We start from the raw sequence: 20,673 nt of genomic DNA, 5'->3' as shown, positions 1-20,673 counted from the left end.
ATTCTGAAAATTAAACCATTATGAGATACTCGATTTGTAAATATTTTCTCCCATTCTGTGGGTTGTCTTTTCACTCTCTTGATAGTGTTCATTGATATGAGAAAGTTTTTAATTTTAATGAGGTCCAATTTATCTAATTTTTCTTTTGTTTGTACTTTTAAAAATATACTACTTGGTAAGAATTATCATTTAACTTTTGCTCCCTACAGTGTGCCCATGCTTTTTTCTGCCTATGAAGATCTGATAGGCATTTCTAATGCCTAAGTTACTGGTAGGCATTTTTTACCCAAGCTACTAATGATCTGTTAGCAGTCAGGGTCAGAGTTTTGGTTTTCCTTGCTCTTACTTGTTTAAGTTTGATGGTGGTTTCTTGATTTCTGGTTCTTCGTCTTTCGAATAGTTATTCTATTTGCCAATCTTGACATGCTCTATAGAGTCTGTCAAATATTAAAAGGTTTGAAGACTCCTATGACCTTTTCTGATGAAAGAGGGACTGACTGCCCATATCTTCTTATTTGATGTTTTTTGTTTGCTGGCTATTATTTTCAATAAGACTGAAAAATAACTTAAATTTAAATATTTTCTGCTGCTAATTGCAGTTCTCTGAAAGTCCGCGTAAGCCAGGGCTAGATGTTGGGACACCAAATTTTTGGTATTGGGAACAATATAGTTTACTGATTAAACATGATATAGAGGAGACGTTTGGAAAAATTACAGATTGGTGAACATAGTGAAACACTGGGTTCATTTTTTCCATAAGAAACGATGATTTCGAAGATAAAGAAAAGTAAATTTTACTTGGCATTTTGTTGGCCTCAAATCGCCATTAACTGGCACCTTTTATATTTAGCTATTTATATTTAATAAATAGTTAGAATGAAGACCTGGAGGCATGACTTTGAGTTTGGCATTAAGTATGGTTTGTTTGTTTTTGGTCTTCTGATCCTTTGAATATTGATAATTCTTTATTCACCAGAGGATTTTCTTTCCCTATGCCTCTCCAGTCCGTGGCACAGGCACAAGATGGCAGGTGGTGATGAGAAGTGGCTGCCAGGATGGTCCCTGGATGACTATGCGATGTGTGATGTGAGCACAGGATTATTTTTTTCCTGTTTCCTTCAAAACATCAGAAAATGAGGAGATTGCTAAAGAATGAGGACATAGAAAATTCTAACACGTAAAACCTGCTGGATATCTACAACTCTGACGTGACAAAATTTGGCAATTTGATTTGTTCCCCCTGATACCATCTGAAGTTCAAATGTGTTTATCTGAATGTGAGTGATAATGGTAGTGATTAAAGACAGGTAGGTACTTAGAAAATATTTGTATTTAGGGGCCTGTATTAAAAGAAAAAAAATTATGACTTGTCTTTGCATTTGCCTTTTGGCCATTTCCTTAGAGCTAACTTCATTATTTAATCTCTACATGTTACACCCCTAACAGTGCTTCTTGGGGGTATAGTGATCAGTGAAGCCAACATCATATCTCTGTTCTTTTTTGAGTCTTCAACTAGGGAGCATAGCTTTTAGTTTAGTAAAAAATTTTCAATTTTGAATGGTTTTATACTTCTGGGTAATATATTCAGTTGAGGGTCAGTTCAACTGGTATTCAATTGCTGTTAACATTTCTTAATTGTCAGGAATAATAGTGAATATATTTTAATTATAGGCATTTAAGACAGCAAAAAATTTTGAAGAAATTCTTGAAAAGACGTTTAGTTTAATGTCTTACCCCATTGGGCTTTTGGTTGTGCCTGTTCTTGGCGGGGTGTTCATATTTGCTGGGGCTGTTTCTGAGGTTTATCTCCTGAACAGGGTCGTGGTGATGGTGATGAGCAGTGACCTGAAGTTTCTTAATAACACAAATGCCCCAGGGACCAATGGAGGAGAAGGAGTGTGTTTACGTACTGAGGCCTCTTCCTTTCCGCCTTGAAGGGTGTCAGGCTTAGAAGTCTGGCATTTTGCAGGTTCTCAGGAAGCGTTCATCAGAGATAATGAATCTGCCTCCTACCTTTCAGTGGCTCTCATTATCTTAGGCTAAAGTTCAAACTCCTGTTTGTAACTTATAATGCCTTTGGTGATCTGGCCTCTGCCTCCCTTTCCAGCCTCATTGGGCCACTGCTCTCTCCCCCCTCCAGCAACATGGGCCTCCACCTGGTTTCTAGCATAGACTAGGCTTTCATTAGTCTTTTCTATAGCTAACTTCTGTACTCCTTGCTCATCCTCAGACCTCTAGTTCAGGGTTAAATACATGAGCCTCATTTCTCTTGTTCATTGTTGTATCTCTAGCATCTAGAACACTGTTTTGGCACACAGCTGGTGCTCAGTAAATATTTACTTGTTAAGTTAGTAAAGTAAAGTTGAGGTAGAAAATCTGAGATCCTAAAAAGTACAGCTAGCCAGTTCCCTGCTCATTTGGATAAGTTAAAGGTTGACATACTAACTATGAAGACTTCAAGATTAGGCACTAAAAGGATCAAATAAAAACACAATGAATTTGTAAAAACGTTAATTATAATTGAAAGTGCAATTCGTAGCATAGATTCAGATTAATTATACCTAATGCTATCAGATGTTTGGTTATGTGGGGACCTGGTTTGTAGACAGATGACAAGTAGGAATTTTAAGTTTTACCCATTTAGGATTCAATATGGAGTTTAAGCCTTTTAAGTGCTTTGTTTCTTATACAGTATATATATATATATATATATATATATATATATATATGATAATGCTTTGAAATTGCAAATCACAAATGAAGGTATTAATGGTTTGTCTTGTACCTAAGCTTGAAATTTAGGTGAAAAAAATGGTAAATGTAGGAAAATAGTCCTGATTTAGGATGGAGCAGATACAATAAAATTCTTGTATATTGCTAGGAATATAGTTTCTGATTTTTAATTAGAAAAGTATTTGGTTTAATGGCTTTGGTGTTTTCAAATTTTTGATAAAAGCTATACCTTTATGTCTTGACTGTGCTTGCCTATCTTTAATTTGATACGTAAGTTTTTGCCTAAGAAATGAGAAATGGTTTTATATTTTACTTTTTTCAAGGATAGTTGAGGAAGAAGCTTTCTGAAATTGGAAGCCCATATGGATGGTGTGGAAAGTAAGTCTGTTATTCTTAAATAGCTAGTCTCTTGCTCCATGAGATTAGATGGAAGATGAAATAACCTTGCCTTTTTTGCTAAGATGAGTTTTCAGTAAAAGCTTGAGCTGACTAATGCCAGGCTGGCATTCATCAGTTGCTTTATCTGGAAGGGACAACTGGAATCCTTCATTGTGCTCTGTGTGTGTGTGTGTGTGTGTGTGTCTGTGTGTCTGTGTGTCTGTGTCTGTGTCTGAATGTGAAAGTGAGAGGAAGTGAAATGTTTTGGTTTTGGTGTTGGCTTGATTTTCTGTTTCATTGTTGACTGGGTGTACCTGGCTTTTTCATTCTGGTTTTAAGTATCCAGAAGTCTTAAGATTTGGATGAATTAACAGTTTTGAATTTCATTTAGCACTAGGGGTGAGAGCTACTTTTTTGGTTGGCTTTATGTTTAAAATAATGTTTTTCCTTGATTATTCTAGAAAATTTCAAACATATACAAAAGTAGAGTGAATAGTATAATTCACTCTATGAACAAAGGCGATTTATTTTTTTTCACATATAAAGATGAAAGGGCCCCCAAATCACTCTCCCCCTCCCCCCACCCAAATGGAACAAAACATAAATACAGGCTTTGGCTTATTAATAACCCAGAGTTTTAAAGCTTTCGGAGTTTCAGATGTCTTGTCGATCCAGTTATCTAAATGTTTCTTCATATGTGAACAGGGAAGACAGACAGTCTATAAACAGGATTACTGTGAGGATTAGAGAGACTGTTTGCCAGATGTTTGCAAGTCTTGGTAGTAGTTAAGTATTCGAAAGATAAATGTCTCCTTCCCCTTTCGCAATCTCTTAATCACAGCGCTTATTAGCTGGAATAGAGAAAGGGAAGGAAGGAAGCTTCTGCTAGTGTTAGCAGCTCAGATAAACTGGTACACAGTAGAGCGGGCTTGAAGCAAGTAATTACAGCAGAGGTTCCAGAGGATTTCAGTGTTTCTATTACCCCGTCCTTCATTTGAACCCTTGAAATTTAGATTTGGGGGAGCAGGGGTCAGCATGTTTGCGGAGGATATGCCTTCCTGGCCTGTGGTGTTTCCACTGAGGCTCTGTGGAGCTGGAGGCGCAGGTGCTGTGGCGGAGGATGCCCAAGGTACGCAGGCGCCATGGGAGCAGCCGATTCTTGCTGGCGCGTGTACCACCTGTGTTCTTCGGTCCCCTTAGCCGTTGTTTTCTGAGAATATATTGCTACTTTCCATAGCTGTTTCACATCAGCTTTGACCAAAGCCAGGCACAAAGCTTGCAACGCAAAGAATGGCAAAAATACCTCTTTTAGGACTTGTTTTTGGCATAGATATCGTGATGTATGTTTATTAACATTCCCAAGTAGCCACAAATTAAACACCACCACTACCAATTTAATTTTAACATTTTTAGTTTTATTAATTTAACAGTTCTATTATTAAAATGGTAAAACGGTCTGCATAGATTGAAGCTATCGTTTTGGGTTGTACTTCTGAAAAACTCTTTTCACTATGATATTTGAATAAACACAGTAGATAATTTATGTAAGCTTTTTTATCAGAAACATCCCGGAATCATGTTTAATTAGGATCTAACAAATGTTATCACCCTTGCTCTGTCGAACTATATTTTTAACTATTAAATCAATTTTAAGAATAATAAAAGGAAATTCCAATAATTTATAATCTTTTCATCACAAGCATTTTCACTTTTTTGTTTCTGTCTCATCTTTATGTACACACAAATATTTGAAAATTGGCACGTTAGGCATTGCTACGCCGAGAGAATCGATATTAGAAGGGTGGCGGCAATTTAGTAAACGCTGTGTTTGTGCCAAAATAACCTTTTACAATCTCTGTGCTATCACGTCTTTTTCTGGTTCTGTGTTTCCTCACTATAACTCAATATAGTGTCTCGATATAAGATTTTTTTGGGAAGGGATTCTTGAAAGGAAAGCTCTACAGAAAACTAACTTGCTGTGTTTACCAATATGTAGAAAACTTGATGGGAAAATTCTAGTCCCATTTGGTGTCAAGTTGACTTAATCTCATTCCTAAATATTATTAATAAAATGAAATAGAAGACTTTAAATTTCATAAAATATTCTGTGGCTAATTTAATATGGAAGCATAATATTTGATCTATTTCCCCTTTTGATTGGATTCTACAACGTAGAAATAGAGGCTTTCTTAGATTCCTATTTGTACTTAGTGATTATTTTTCTCCAGTCTGGTATCCTTTTTTTTCTATAGTTTGTCAAGAGTAACTAAACTTTGAATGATTGAGAAGCTATTCAAAGATATATCAGATCAATTGAACAGAAACCAAATGCTGAGCTGCCCTGGCCACATTTAAAAACATGTACATTGGTGCCATTATTTCTTTTGTTTTTGCAAATGTAGCTGTGTGACACAGCTTGCCCTTTAAATCTGTAGTTAAAAGAATTAAATCTATAATTAACATTCATTTATGTAGCCTTCTCTGGGCTGACCTGGGCTTTCCTAACCCTTGGAAGACCCCATCTAGAACAGTAGACAGTGAAAACTCAAGAGTTTGCTTTGCTTCTGAGTAGTTGGAAATGATTTGGTTGAAAGTAGATGTGATATATTTTCTCCATCCTCTTTTTTTTACACTGTATGTACAGAATGGGGATACTGTCGATGTCATGCAATTTGTTCTTTTCTGTAAACATAATTTTATTAAATACAGTTAGTTCCTCATAATGTGACTTAAGCGTTTCTAAAAATCACCATTCAAAATTGTGGATTAAAAACCGTAGTGCTTGCGGAAAAAGTGGGGTTAGGCACACAACGCTCAAAACTTCATAGGTGACACATTAACGAAAAAGGAACCTAGTGAAAACAGTAGTACAGTTTTATGCATGTTGAATGGTTAAGAAACCATAAATAGGGCCCTTTACTTTGAAAAAGGTGACGTTTGCTCGTGGAAGTGGGCATCAGAAGGACCGTGACTTGTGAGTTGTTGCGAAGTGGTGGGCAGAGGGTTGTCTGAAGTGGTGCTGAGAGCTGTAACGTCAGATGTGTAAGGGACGCCCACTTGGTGAACTGAGGTCACTGGTAGATGTTTGAGGCGCAGAGGTGTTTGTTCAGCCAGCTGTCGTTTCCTGGATGTTCTTCACGGGCGAAATTGTACATGAGCAAATGAGAAATTCCATTTATGCTCCCAGATAGATCGATTGTGTTGGAACAAATGTGCATTTTCAAAATAATCATTGTCGCAGAGATGTCTATAAGACAAAATGTGATGTAATTAGTATAAATATGTGAAACTTTTCAGAATGATTTTTAAAAAGCTTTGAAATCTCAAACTTACAGAAAAGTTGCAAGTATAGCACAGGGTCTTTTTCTTGAACCGTTAGGTGGCATGATGCCCCATCACCCTCAAATACTAGCATGTTTTAAAACAAACAAGGATATTCCAACAAAGGGCAATCCAACCATTAAAGTTAAGAAATTACCGTTGATGCTTTATGGCCATCTAGTCCTTCATCCCCTGTTAAAGTTTTGCCAGTTGCCCTAATCATGTCCTTTATATCAGATGGATCCAGTTCAGAATCATCCACTGTATTTAATCTTCAAGTTTCTTTAGTCTCCTTCAGGAAAATCTGGAAAAGTTCCTCAGTCTCTCCTTGATGTTCATGACCTTGACACATCTGAGGATGAAAGGCCAGTTGTTTTGTAGTGTGTGTCTCTCACTTTGGGTGTATCTGATGTTGCCTCATGGTTGGATTCAGATTATGCATCTTTGGCTGCACAATCACAGAAGTATTTTGTATTTATCCTCCTGGTGCATCCTGGGACACAGGATTGTGATTTGTCTCATCGCTGATGATGTTGACTTGGATCACTTGATTGAGGAGCTATCTGCCCGGTTTTTCCATTATGAAGTAACTCTTTTCCCTTTTGTAATCAGTATTTTGTGGGAAGTGCTTTATATAAATATCTTGTTCTTCATCAAAGTTTTCAATTTATTTCTCTATTGATTTATTGCTCAATTAGTATGGAACCACGCTTTAAAATTTACTTATTTTTATTAGCATGAACTTGAGGTTTTAATGTTACTATCGTTATTTATGTTCATGCTCGAGTGTCCTGAGTAGGCCAATGGGAACCCCTTGGCCCTGGCATCCACCCTTTCAACATGTATCCATCACTCTTGAACACTTTCTTCCTGGCATGACAAGGAGTTCTAGGCACATTTTGTGCTTTCCTTATCCCAGACCTGGAATCACGTATTTCTCCAAAGAACTGGTTCTTTTTGGTGAAGAATGGGTATTTAGAAGCCAAGGTCTGGATGCTGGGTATACTCCTTACTATTGGATGTTGGGGCTTCTAGGCCTTCTCAATGTACTGAGCTGTGCAATATGTGTATGCATACACATACACACACATCGGCATCTATATTTAGTTCTACATCTATATATATATGTGGAAAGTTAGGAGTTCACACCAATACCTACAATTTAAATCCAACACCTCAGGGTTCATTCTAGTTTCCTCTTTCCATATTTGTAACTCCTTACTCTGACAGTGAGAATCCTAGCTCACACTTTCTTTAATACCTTTACTTATTTGATCAATCCCTTGTATGTAACCATGCTATTCCGTCCCCAGTCCCTTTTTGGAACCCTTCTCACCCCTAAGTTCTCTTTGCTGGGCAGTCTTCCCTCCGCACCCCCACTTGAGCTCCCACGACCTGCACCAGGCCCTCTGCCAGCATGCGTGCCCTCCTTACCCACTTGGGCTCTGATGCTCTGCACCAGACTGCCCCCTCCTCCCTGTGCGCACACTCCTCTCACCGCTGCCTGGACTCTGGTACCCCACCCTGGCATCCCCCTTTTCCCTGCTGGATGCCCTTCTCACCCATCCTGGCTCAGGGAGCCGTCCTCATCCTGCTGTGCTCAGACATCCCTCTGTGGCCCACTGAGTCTCCGCTGCCCCTGGTAATGGACACCTGTCTAGCTTGACCCCACCTAATGGCTTTAGGACCGAATTGTTTTTGGAAGCAAAGGGGAAGGGGCTGTATAAAATTTTGGCAAATAAATTCACATTTAGGGGCTGGGGTGATAATTTCCCCCTGATCATGTCACCTAGTTTTACATTCTGAAAATATAGTTGCCATACTTTTCTGAAATTCTTTTTAGATTGTTTTCTTTATCTCTTGATGCACAGGATATTCTTGATTTCTTCCTAGAGATTGCATATTTTTAGCTAACCAGAGGGTGAAATATTTAGCTCACAGCATTATGGTGAGTCTTCCTTTCCCCCGCTGAGTCTTTTCTATGACTTAGGTAGGGACTGTGGTGTTTGAGAAAGCCTGTTTCTCAGAAGTGACTATTCTGGCCAATAGTTCGCATTTTTGTCTGTCCCTTCTTCTGGCTCAGTAGTCCATCTTCTGGCCTCCCAACATGACAGTGACAGCAGGTGCTACTTCCATTGTATTATCTTATTCATTAACGTTCTAGCCTTGAGATATAGTGTTTTACAGATGAGAAAACCAACGCTTGGAGAGGAGTGGTTAAATAATTTGTTCAAGGTCACGTAACTTTTAAGGGGCAGAGAGGTGTAATTTGAGCCCAAGTCTGCTCTTTTTCCTAGAGCCTATGCTCTTGAATAAGTCTATGCTGCCTCTGTAGGATTCGGATACATTTAATTAGGTCAAGTTGTTCACTCACTTTTTTATTCCTTTTGATTTAGGAAGAAGAAGTGTAAACTCTTGAAAGTTATAGTTAGAAGAAGACAAATAGATGCTATTAGCTGTCTGGGAACACGGACACTTAATTGACTATATTTCTGGTAGAGGCCCAAAGGAGTGGTAGGTGTGAAGCCCAGATAAGCCCATTTCCTTTCCGATCTGGGCACAATTTCTCTCTTTATACAGGAAGAGGACTTTGAAGTATGAAGATCAAAACTTTTTAAATTTTTCTTTGAAAACTAATGTGAAAATTAAGGTCTTAAAAAAGTATACTTAAGCTGTCTGATGCTTTTTAAGAAAGAGCAGCTTAGACTTCTGCTGAGCTTACTCATTTTATCAGCCCATCGCAATTCTGGTATTTTTTGTGAATGGGATGATGTAGCTACTTGGTTGAAAGTGGGTGTCGATCGTATGGTTTTGAATAATTTTCTACGTGCAGAGATTGTTTTGTGCCTTCATCCCCCTTCACATCAGCTCTCCCTTGTGACTGGTGTTAGGCATTTGTGAGGTAGCAGTCAGGGATTGGGGAACTTCCCCCAGGCTACTCCTTATGCAAAAAGTTGTTCTTCATGCAAAGCTACAAGCCTGCTCTGGAGTCCAACTAGCACCCTAACCTCATTTGCACTACTGTCTAACCGTGGAGCTGAGCTAATCATATCTGAGCATAAACACTGTCAGCCAGGCCTTTGAAAGTGGTGAGCAAAGTAAGCTTGTTTCTTGATGATGTGTCACTATGAGAATAGTGAGGATATTTATACTTAAATTCCAGACTCTTAGGAATCAGAGGTGTAGTTATCTGGCTTACATAGCTTTGGGAACATTTAAGTTACATGGAAGTTACATGGTACTGTGTTGTGCTCTGTTTAAGACAAAGGGAATTTGCCTGCACCCGGGAGATATAAACCTCAGTGAAATCTGGAGCTACATCTTCTGAGCTCATGTCCCAGCTCTGTAATGTGTGACTCTGGGCAAATTACTGAACTGTTCTATTCCTACTTCAGTTTCCTCATGGGATGATAATAGTTCCCACGTCATAGTGAAGTGCTTAGCAGTGGTGAGCTTATCTTTTTAAAAAATATTAGCTAGTCCTATGATCGATATTCTGCCTATTAGGAGGCTGTAATCGTAGGTTTGTTTTCAGGACTAACTCACATATATAGAGTATAACAGGATCTGAAGAATTACCCCATAAAAGAGTGGGAGAGGACAGTTAATATTCCTGGGAGAACTTCCGTATTTTACAGATAGGGAAATGGAATCTTAGAGATGATAAAGGACTCACTCATTCCCCCGGCAACACCAAAACTAGAACTGATAGTGTCTGGTTATTAACCAAGGATTTTCATGAAGTTGGCAGTGGGTGGTGGTGATGATATGATGACACCAGGATTTTTTTTTTGGGGTGAGGCAGAGAGAGGCTTGTGTATAAATAGAAAAAGCACACTCAACATACCTATTGTTTTTATAATGCAGACTACAGTGAATAAGTTAAAAAAAACTTGGCAGATAGGAATACACCAAAGATAGTGAGAAAGCATGACTGTAGGGGACATGGGTTTAAAACAGTTGAATTACTGTCTGCTGTCTTTACAAACATGTGGTAAATGAAATATCAAGTTGTTCTGTTGCTGGAAAAAATAGGTTATATGCATCTTTGGGGTGAACAGCAAGGATTAAACAGGTACAAAGGGCATTGTTCCCTGATCAGTACAGTGTGTGATGGGTCAGGTACTGCTAGGGTTCCCCCCTGCCGCCGCCCCCCACCCCGTAATTTTTATTTATTTTGGATTATAAAAGTAATATATTTAATGTATGAAATTTGGAAAATACAGCAAAACATAAAGGTAATAATTAATTCACCATTAACATTTTGGTGCTGTTTCTTCTTTTGGTATGTCTATAATTTTTCAAAAACATAACTGAGCTCACATCATATGTACAGTTCTCTATACTAACTTAAAATGTCAAAATATATTCTAGAGGCAAAGTGACTGTCAGGTTTTCGGTCCTATAAGAAAACATGAGCTTTATCATATATCATAGAACATTCTTTGGTGTGGATTTTATTAGTAGTGACATCTAAGGAGGCTGATTGTGCTACGCTTTCATTTTTATCAGAATGATTCATATTTCCTTATCTATAGGTAGTCTCAAAAATGAAATAATAATAAATTACTTGATCCTTAAAGAAGTTTTGCCTGGTTAAGCAAGCACCATTTTGATCACTTAAAGGTCTTATCTGCTGTCCTTTAAGTAATATTCTAGGACCAGAATACAGGCAAGAGCTGCTCAGTTATGTTAAATTAATGGGTTGTCAGATAAAACCAGGTAACCACAGTTCACAGCAGAGAGAGCAATCCATTCTTTTTTTTTTTTAGGTAAGGCAACCCTTGGTTGACCTCACAGATTGCAAGGACCTTGTCAGCTTACAATCCCTTATTTTTTATTTTTTAAATTTTTTTATGCCTACAGCACCTGGTCTTCCTAGGTGGTCTCCTATTCAAGTACTAACCAGGCCCGACCCTGCTTAGCTTTCGAGATCAGACAGGATCGGGCTTGTTCATGGTAGCATGGCCGTAGACAAGAGCAATCCATGCTTGCCAAGAAAGATTTGGTTTGGTCATATGCAGAAAGGAAAGCCAAATATTCAAGGAATATAAATTATAGATGAAATTGAAACCCGAGGATGAGGATTCTTCCCTAGTATATTTTGTACTTCCATGAATTAATAAAAATAGAATTTCAGGAAACAAAGATAGTTGTTAAATAAAGGCACTTATGGTGGGCAGTTGGACATTCTAATCAGTGTGCCTTTTTGGGCACTAGATATTATCACATTGAAAGGTACTGGCAGTCAACTAGCTATTAGGTTAGTATCACTTACAGTGGTTTATAAGAATTTAAAATAGATATTTTCTACTTTACATATATAGGCTTAAATTTAACTTCAAGAATATGCTTTAATATTTTATAATTACAATGATTGTCCTTTTTAAACATTACTTTTCTAAGATTGACACTTCACACCAGAGACCTAAAGATTGTTTAAAATGCAGTTCTGAAAAATAGTGGATTAAAAATAACATTCGTTCTGGGAGTGGTAAATGAATGTGAGGACTGATTGGGAAGAGACTTGAGGAAACTTTCGGGGTGACGGTAATGTTTCCTGTCTTGATAGGGATTTGTATGCATGCGCCGAAACTCAGCAAAGGTACACTTATTTTATGAAAATTTACACCCAAAAGTGAAATATTTATGCACATTTCTAGCTCTTAATGATGATATATTACACTGAAATATTTAGAGGGCAGTATACTGATCTCTGCAATATACCTGGAAATGCATGAGAAAATAAAACGAGTTGATGGATAGATGGATATATTTGTGATGAGACAATTGAGTAGAATCAAGGTGATGCGTATGTGGGTGTTCGCTGTAAAATTCTTTTCAATTTTGCTATATGTTTGAAATTTTATCTAATAAAATGGTGGCTAAAAGAACATTATGAATTAGTACGTTTAAGGTTCGAGTTGACGATTATCGGACAGAAGTGGAGCCATTTGAATGTGACCACTGCCTTGATCATTTTAACTTCGAGACTGCTAGAGAGTGAGCTAAGAATGATTTGATTCTGTATCTCTACTATGTTAAAAGTCCCTCAGTGCCTTTCTCATTGATCCAAAGATTTTTTTTTCTGATTATTGTGCTATCCTGGAAATGACCAAGTGGCATAAACCCTGTATTATTGTCAAAGAGGTAGCACCTGTGTTCATTTCTACTTAAGCGATCCAATGGATACATAAACACTATTTTGTCAAGACGCTTTCCAAGGCTACTACTCAGTATAAATCCATACTTTCCTATTCACCTTCCCTACTCTCCACAATATTTTCTATTGTCCTGACTCTAGTTCACAAATCTTCCTTTTTTGTTGTGTCTAACCCAATATTAAACCCATCTATTAAATTAATTTCGGTTACTGTATTTTTCAGTTCTAGAATTTTTATTTGATACTTATTTTATACAGTTCAATTTTATGGTGAAGTTCTCCATTTTCTCCCCATCTTTTTTCTTTATTTTCCCCTTCATTTTCTTGAATGTAGTTATTTTTAAAGCCCATGAGTGATAACTCTAACATCTGCGTCACCTGTGGATCTTTTCCTATTGTCAGGTTCTTCTTTTGATACACAGTCATTTGGTCCTGTCTCTTGTCATGCCTGGTAATGTTGTGAAAACTGTATAAAAAATTGTAGCTCTAGATTATTTTGTCCTCCTAGAGAGGGCTCACTTCATTTGCTAGGCAAATAGCATGGGGACTGATCCCATTTATTTTATAAGGGTTTGAGCTGTCCAGAGGTAGGGTGTGGTTTTGGTAAGGATCCCATTACTTCCGGTTAGCCTACCGTCTTAGGGGGCAGCCCTGCAGGAATTCCAGCTGAGACCTTAAGGCTTTTATCAAGACCTTTTCCCCATAGCATGCCCTAAACTTTAATCTTTGTCTCCTCAGCACTCGGGATGGACGAAAACTCTCCTGTGCTCTTCAGAGGCTTTCTATTTGGTCTCTTAGCATCCTGACCTATGCAACTTTGGGATTTATTAGTCTCTTAAGGGAAAAACTCACTCAATTCTTTTCGCCAGGATCCTGGCCCATTAAGTCTCTATTTTTGCTTCTTCAGACCTGAGATACTGCCAAAAGTTCTGCTGGTTTCTTGCCTCTTAGTGGTGACTCTCTAGCCTTGTGCCTAGAGTGTTCACCTGCTTCCTCAGTCTTGTTCTTGGTACCCACAATTGGCGAATGCCCCGAGGGACAAACCGACCGCAGTATGTTGGCTTACTGCAAAGGGGTTCATCCTTCTCCAGGATTTTGTCCCCTCAAGGCTTAGTTGCCTCAGCAGCTCTCCACAGCCTTGAGACTTTCTATTTATTTATTTATTTAATTTTATCTGGCCTTACTAGTTGGTCACTTGAGGGATCCCTTATCTACAGCAAGGTACTCAGTCATAGTCAAAAGCAGAAGCTCTTTTATATAAATCTTGGTCGTGAGTTTATTCCTTAAGTTGTAAAAAGGATGATGTTAGTCTGTGCTCCGTATATCAAGGAAGACATGTCCAATTTTTAAAGGGAATTAAAAAGAAATATCTGTTTATTAATCTAAAAGTGAATCAGCCAGTACAAACTTATATATACATCACTACTGTGCTTTCTGTCTAACAATATCAATGGTTAATTTAAAAGTAAGTATAAGCATAAAAGAGTTAAATGATTTGTCTAAGGCAGAGTTTCTCAGTCCCAGCACTAGTGATATTTTTGGCTGGCTAATTCTTTGTTCCTGGAGGCTGTGCTGTGCATTGTAGGATGTTAGCAGCATCCCTGGTTTTTTAGCCACTAGATCCAGTAGCACCCCTCTCTCCCAGCTTATGACAACTGAAAATGTCTCTAGATATTGTCAAATGTCCCCTGGGGAGCAAAATCACCCCTAGTTGAGAACCATAGATCTAAGGAGGGATTAGTTTTCCTAATTTGGTATACACTACCAAAGACGTGGAATTGAACTTTGAGTTACTCAAGTCATTGTCTTTCACCATCAGCCTGTATTTTCCAGCTTCGTTCTTTCCTGATCATTTGATGACAGATGTGGGGACCCTATAATGTTTATAAGAGTAAATGAATTTGTTCACCATGATCTTGCCTGCTATGAATTGGGAGCTTGGGCCACATGTTCACTTGTTGTAGAATTGAGAAGACAGACTCTTGATTTCTAGGTGACACCAACTCTTCCATCCTGTGTGTGGCATCTCCTCGGGCTTCTGCAGAGCTGTGCTGCTGCAGTCTGTTTCGCTGTGGCCTAAGGCATGCACAATCTTTAAGCTGATAGGAGCAAATTAACACAGAGAAATCCACTCCGAGAATATAAATAACCATTTGAAATTCGGTTAGGACATCAAGAGATCAGAATTAGGGCTAAAACTGAGGGTTAAAAGCGAAAAAGACCACTTAGAAGAAAAATGATCCAGAGTGGACATTTCTGAATGGTAGGACACTGCCAAAAATGATTTAAACTGTTTGCTACTCTTCCTCTTCCTCTGCAGACATTTTCCTGTTTTCCAAGTCATTCTGCTTTGATGCCAAGGCTCGAATTAATAATGCATGGCCTTTTTATGGTATTCCCTTGTCATCGTGCCTTTTAGGTGCTGAGTCAGGATCGTTACAGCAGCAGCTCAGCGCCAGGGAAGAGAAATCCCTCTGCATTGTTCCCGCTGCCGTTTTCCCTGCGCATGAATCTCGTAGCAAGCTTTTCACTTTCATTACCGTGGAGCTTTAATTCAGACGATGCTAAGGAATAAGGCTTTAAAAACTATCCAGAAATGTCTATGACACGATATTTTCGAGAGCTCTTAAAAGTAGGTCTGAAGGAAAAAAAAGTTGTTCTGAACGTTAGTGTGACTCGAATTCATTCTGGGACGATAGCCATCATTTCCCCAGTTTTCTAGCTGTTGTCTGGCTACGTCTCTTCCGAGTACCCAATTTCTATTTTGTAAAATGTAAACCGGTATTTTCACATTACCTTTATGACAGGCAGCTGCGAGGCGTCAAACAGGTACAAGGGAGTGAGACATGTGATTGTTGGGTGAGCCCGGGATCCAGGCTCGGAGCCAGCATTTCCCTCCCCTCCCTCTGCCAGCCCACAGGAATCTGGAGGGCCGCTGTGAGAATTCAGCAGCTGCTCTCCGTGCTGCTTTCAAATGCAGGTCTGCCTGGGCCACAGAGGTTTTCCTTTTCTGCTTGGTTAGGAAATACTGCGTCGTGATGGGCCCTGGGGAAGAAAAAGAAATTGTCAAAGACATTGGGTTGGTGTTATGAGTTGGGGGTGTACCCACCACACCTGCTGAAGCTCCTGTTGGAGATGGTAACATGCAGAGGGTGTTGCTAGGTCTGTGATGAGTTCTTAGCTTCTAACTCATGTCTGCCTTTGAAATGACACACCTTAACAAACTTGTTAAATCAGTTCACTGACGTATGGTGTGTTTAAATGCTTAAATTAAGATTTTCCTAGAGTTAACAGTCTTCCTTGTCATGTGTTTTAAAGGTAGGTTGGAAATTATTTGCCTTTCTTCACAATCCGAATAACAATATGGATAAAGATAATAATTGTATGGAGACTCTTTGTAATATCTACACAATTTTTCTATAAATTTAAAATTATTCTAAAATGAAAGGCTTATAAAAATAATAACTATGACCTACTGAAGGCCCACCGTGTTCTAATCACTAACTTATGGGTCTGACATTTGTTATTTCAAACCCTTATAAGACTATAAGAAGTCCAGTCATGAGCTTAAGACCACATAACTAAGCAGGGTCCAGACTCAGACCTTGGTCTGGGCTGAATGAAAGACTAATCCTACACAACTTTGCTTCCTCTGTGGTCACTGAGGAGTGAGGATAGAGTTATTTGAACAAGTGGCTCTTCATTTAAGTGCCATTTGAGTGTCATTTAAGTGTATACATATGCCTTGATCTATTTCTGTTATATACAGCACCAGTAATATTGTGTGACATTTATTGATTTGCACACTTGTCTCCTTGGTTTATGGCCTCTGTCAGTTCAGGGACCAACTTTTTTCTTTTAAAATTAAAATAAATGCTAAACTAACATGCGACTGCTAACTGTATACAAGGCCCTGGTCTTAGAGCTTTGCATGTGTTGCTTATCTTCCTAACGCAGTGACATGGGTGCTGTTTTCCTTATTGTATAGGTGAAGAAGGTGAGGTACAGAGAGTCTGTTACTTGACCGAGGTTACATAGTTAATACTGTGTGAGAAAGCCAACACTCAAGTCCAGGTAGTCTTATTCTGGAGGCCAGGCTCTTCATCACTGTGCTGTAGTCCCATTTTAATGTCCTTCCTGGATCCCTACTGCTTCCTAGTAGATACTCAAATGTGAGGATCAACTCAAAAGATTGTATTCTGCTAAAAGGAGGCAGCCACCATGCTACTCAGCACCTGATAACTGCTTCAAGGTGGGAATTGTATGCCCACTTTTGCTAGATCTTCCAATATTTCCAGAGCATTTAGAAATCTGGGTTTTAATGTAAATAATAATAGCAAACATTTAAATAAATATAGTGCTAATTATGTTCCAGGCTTTATTCTTAGTGTTTTACAAATATTAACTCTCATAATCCTAAATGAGGTAGAGATATTGTTATCCCCATTTTTCGGATGAAGAACTGAGGCGCAAAGTGGTTAAGTAATTTGCCCAAGTCATTCAGCCTCTAGGATTTACTATACTAAGTAGTTTTCCAAAGTTGATACTTGTAACCACAGACTATCTACTTGGCAAGTAATTCACAGTTTAAAGATAAAAGGAAGACCAGAAGACACCTGATAAGCCAAAACAAAACACATTTGTCTGTAAATAGTTTTTCAACTTCTCATCTGAACATTTAACTCTTTGTGAGGTCAAAGCAATTTATTTCTAACCTAGGTGCTTCATTAGTCATGTTTAGTTGAGAATTTTTATCAGTGGTATACATTCTTCTTTCACTCTTCTATATCATTTCTCTATATCTTTATTTTTCTCTTACAAAGGAGTATAAAGTTATATGAAATTCAAACATAATAATATATAATCTTAAAAAGTCAAAATCCTTTGTAATCTCACCTGTTCCAAGTAACCGCTGTTAAACAGCCCGGTGCGTATTCCTCTTCGCTTTTTACTAGACATTAACTGATGTGTTATTAGTTTTTGAGTTTATTTCAGGCATATTAGTGATATCAAAAGGCTGGTTTATTACTTTACTTGGTAAATTAAAAACCTGGAGTTTGAATTTACAGACTGACTCTTCATGTTTCCTTGATATTCCGTATTGTGGGGCAGAGTATTTACTCTCTTCCAACTTTGACTTTGCTTGCATGATACTTTTTCTTTTTTTGAATATTGTTTATAAAAATTAGAGTTGCTGAGTTTATTAGCACCGTGTTGGTTTGTTTTTCGCTGACATACCATTTCTTTAACCTCCTTCACCAAACAGGTTTTTTCCTCTAGTGCTGGTCATTTCAGCTAAAAAGGTGAAATGAAAAGCAATATTAATGGGATATTGGGCTAGAATAATAGAATATGTGTAAATTAAGATACCGACTTCTGAAGATTAAAAATAAAGTTCGTTAGGATATAAATAAATCAGAGAGCTATAGTTTGAAACAGATTTCAAACTGAGCACATATGGTATTTATTAATTGAAACTCTTGACTGGTGTTTGATTTTTTTAATTGAGAAACTGATCTTTACCTTTGGAGGTATTTGTCTGTATTTGGAATGTGTTATAAGCCAAGATTTGTTTTCAGGTTCTTTTTAAGTACGGATCTTAATTTTTCTGATCTCTTTTGTTAATCATTTGATTTTTTACCTCCTACAATTAGAATAGAAATCTTGAGGTTTTGCCTTAGGCCCACTAACTATGCCACCAATACTCTTTCAATTGTATTTGACAAATATTTATTTGGCTGCTGCTATATGCTAAACACTGCTCTAGGCCCGGGATGCATGACTAAAACATACAAAGAAAGAGCTCTGCCCTCGTGGAGCTAATATTCTGGCGTACAGGGGTCAAGTCAGACAAAAAGAAAATTATGTATCATTAGGGAATTAGTGCTATGGAGAAAGATGAGCAGAGAAGGGGACGTTATCTCGGAAGTGGCAACCAAATAAAGACTTCGAGTTGTACAAGCAAGCCTTGCAGTTGTGGGGGTAGCAATCCTGCGGGGAGAGCAGCATGGGCAGTGGCCTTGACCTGGGAGCTTGCATGGGGCGTCTCTGCGGCAGCAAGGGGGCTGTCTGACTGGAGCAGAGCAGGTGAGATGGAGAGTAAAAAGAGGGGTGAGAACAAAGTGCCAATCAGTAAGAGCAGGGGTGGGCAGATTTACCCTCTAAAGGGCCAGATGTAAACGTTTTAGGCTTTGCAGTCTATGCAGCAAGTACTCAACTCTGCCTTGTAGCTCGTAGTGCTGAAGCAGCCAGCCATAGCCATACTGCACAGAAACGAATGGGCGTGGCAGTATTCCATTAATACTTTGTTTATAAAAACAGGCAGTGGGCGGGATTTGGTCAGCAAAGTTTGCTCACTTCTGATTTACAGTCTTGTAGGCCATTGCCCAGAGGTTGGTTTTTACTGAGTGAGCTGAGAATTCATCAGAGGTTTTTGAAAAGAGAGGAGTGAGATCATTTGACTTCTATTTTAAAAGGATGCTGCTGGCCGCCTGGTTGGGAAGACTGGCAAGGGGTAAGGGTGAAACGGTAGAGTTACCATAACCAGGCCGGGAAGACTACGGGTGGAGCAGGTTTGGGTTCAGGCAAGTGAAGTTTCAGAGAACCGTTAGACATGCAGGTGGAGACATGGAGGGTGCAGTTGGTATACAGACTGGGTTTTTAGGGTAGAAGTTCAAGTCTGGACTTATAATTCTGGGAGTCTTCAGCATACGTATGGTATTTAAAGTCATGAGACTGGATGAGAGCAGAATGCCAGTGACTAACTTTGTCTTGACTGTTTTTGACACTTCGAGAGTGTTGATTTTTTTGACTCTTAAATGTACTTGAAGTTCAGAACCTTCATGCCCCTTGAGTTAGGTTTATTATTTACCACCTATAATCTTATTAAGTTATAATTGTAGGTTTTACATATAGAGTTCTTTATTGTGGTAAAATACGCATAGCAAAACTTTACCACTGTAACCATTTTAAGTGTATAATCTAGTACAATCAAAGTTTATTCGCGATACTGTGTAATCATCACCAGTTGTCCATTTCCAGAAACTTTTCATCATGCCAAATGGAAACTCTGCACCATTAAACAACAATCTCCAGGTCCCCTTTCCCCCGACCCTTGGTAATTACATTTCTGCTTTCTGTCTCTATGCATGTGACTGTGCTGGGTACCTCGTAGAAGTGGAATCATAGAATGTTTGTGATTTTGTGTTTGGCTTATATAGCACAATATTTTCAAGGTTCACCCATGTTATAGCACATCAGTGCTTTTATTATTTTTTTAAAGCTTCTTTGAATAATTAATATGAACCTATTATATTGAGTCTTATTTGCAGGAGGGATTCTTTGGTACAGAGAAGTCTCAATAACTTAGCCTTGTACTCATGGTCTGTGTGTCTGGAAAGCTTTGAGAGTTTGTGGAACTGCCTCTTCATCCCATGCAGCCCTCTTTCTTATTTGTGCTACTAGTAAAATAATGACAGCAATATCACGTAGCTGGATGATTTACTCTCTGGCTACCCTGATATGATGGGTTTTTTGATGTTCTACAACATTTTTAATAAAAGGAGAAACATGTCTTATTTGAAATAGAAAACCTGAAAAAGTGACAGCTTAAAAGTAGCAATCAAGTCAGAATAGATTCCTTCTGGAAATGGGACGAGAGGGCTTTGGAAGGCGTAATTTTATAGCTTGCTCATTTGGCAAATTGCTGAGCTTGGGAGCAAGTCCTGTGATATTTGCTAAGGCTGTATTTGTAGTGTTTTTTACAGTATCTACTAAATAACCCCTTCATTCTTTGCTTGATAACAGCAGTGTTTATGGCAGTGAGTATTTTGAAGGAGAACCTGGCTGTCCTTTGGAGTCAGGAGTTAAGTCCACCGAAAGCTCAGTTGACATGTGAACAAGGCGTTGTTTGTTTTATCAACATTCAGGCTCAGAGACAAGTCTCAGTAATGTTCTTGACTCTGGTGGCAGAGAATGATGAAGGGTAGAATGAAAATTAATTTTTAGCTTAACTTCAGGGTTGGCAATTGCAAGAAAAAAAAAAAACTTTGTTAGTTAAAAGATAAATCGAGGAGAAG

General features: G+C 38.4%; 1 protein-coding gene and 1 pseudogene across 4 annotated transcripts in view; one reads left to right on the top strand and one right to left on the bottom strand.

The window, feature by feature from the left end:
* B4GALT5 (beta-1,4-galactosyltransferase 5) overlaps positions 1-20,673 on the top strand; it is a 67,168-nt gene that overhangs the window by 9,559 nt on the left and 36,936 nt on the right. Inside the window, exon 1 of one of the 4 annotated variants that reach the window (XM_039864567.1) lies at positions 3,081-3,111. The exons of 2 other annotated variants lie outside the window; for them this stretch is intronic. In XM_039864567.1, coding sequence (XP_039720501.1) covers positions 3,096-3,111 — 16 coding nt within the window. In that variant the 5' untranslated portion in view covers positions 3,081-3,095. Of the gene's footprint in view, positions 1-3,080; positions 3,112-15,204; positions 15,228-20,673 lie in introns of those variants that run through there. One more of the 4 variants, XM_039864569.1, reaches the window with a different exon arrangement.
* On the bottom strand, positions 11,290-11,408 carry LOC120604066 (uncharacterized; annotated as a pseudogene).

This window comes from Pteropus medius, unplaced genomic scaffold, assembly GCF_902729225.1.
Source record: "Pteropus medius unplaced genomic scaffold, Ma_sr-lr_union100, whole genome shotgun sequence".
Taxonomy (NCBI): domain Eukaryota; kingdom Metazoa; phylum Chordata; class Mammalia; order Chiroptera; family Pteropodidae; genus Pteropus; species Pteropus medius.
The sequence above is the reverse complement of the archived record's forward strand: the minus strand, read 5'-3'. Positions and strand labels throughout refer to the sequence as shown.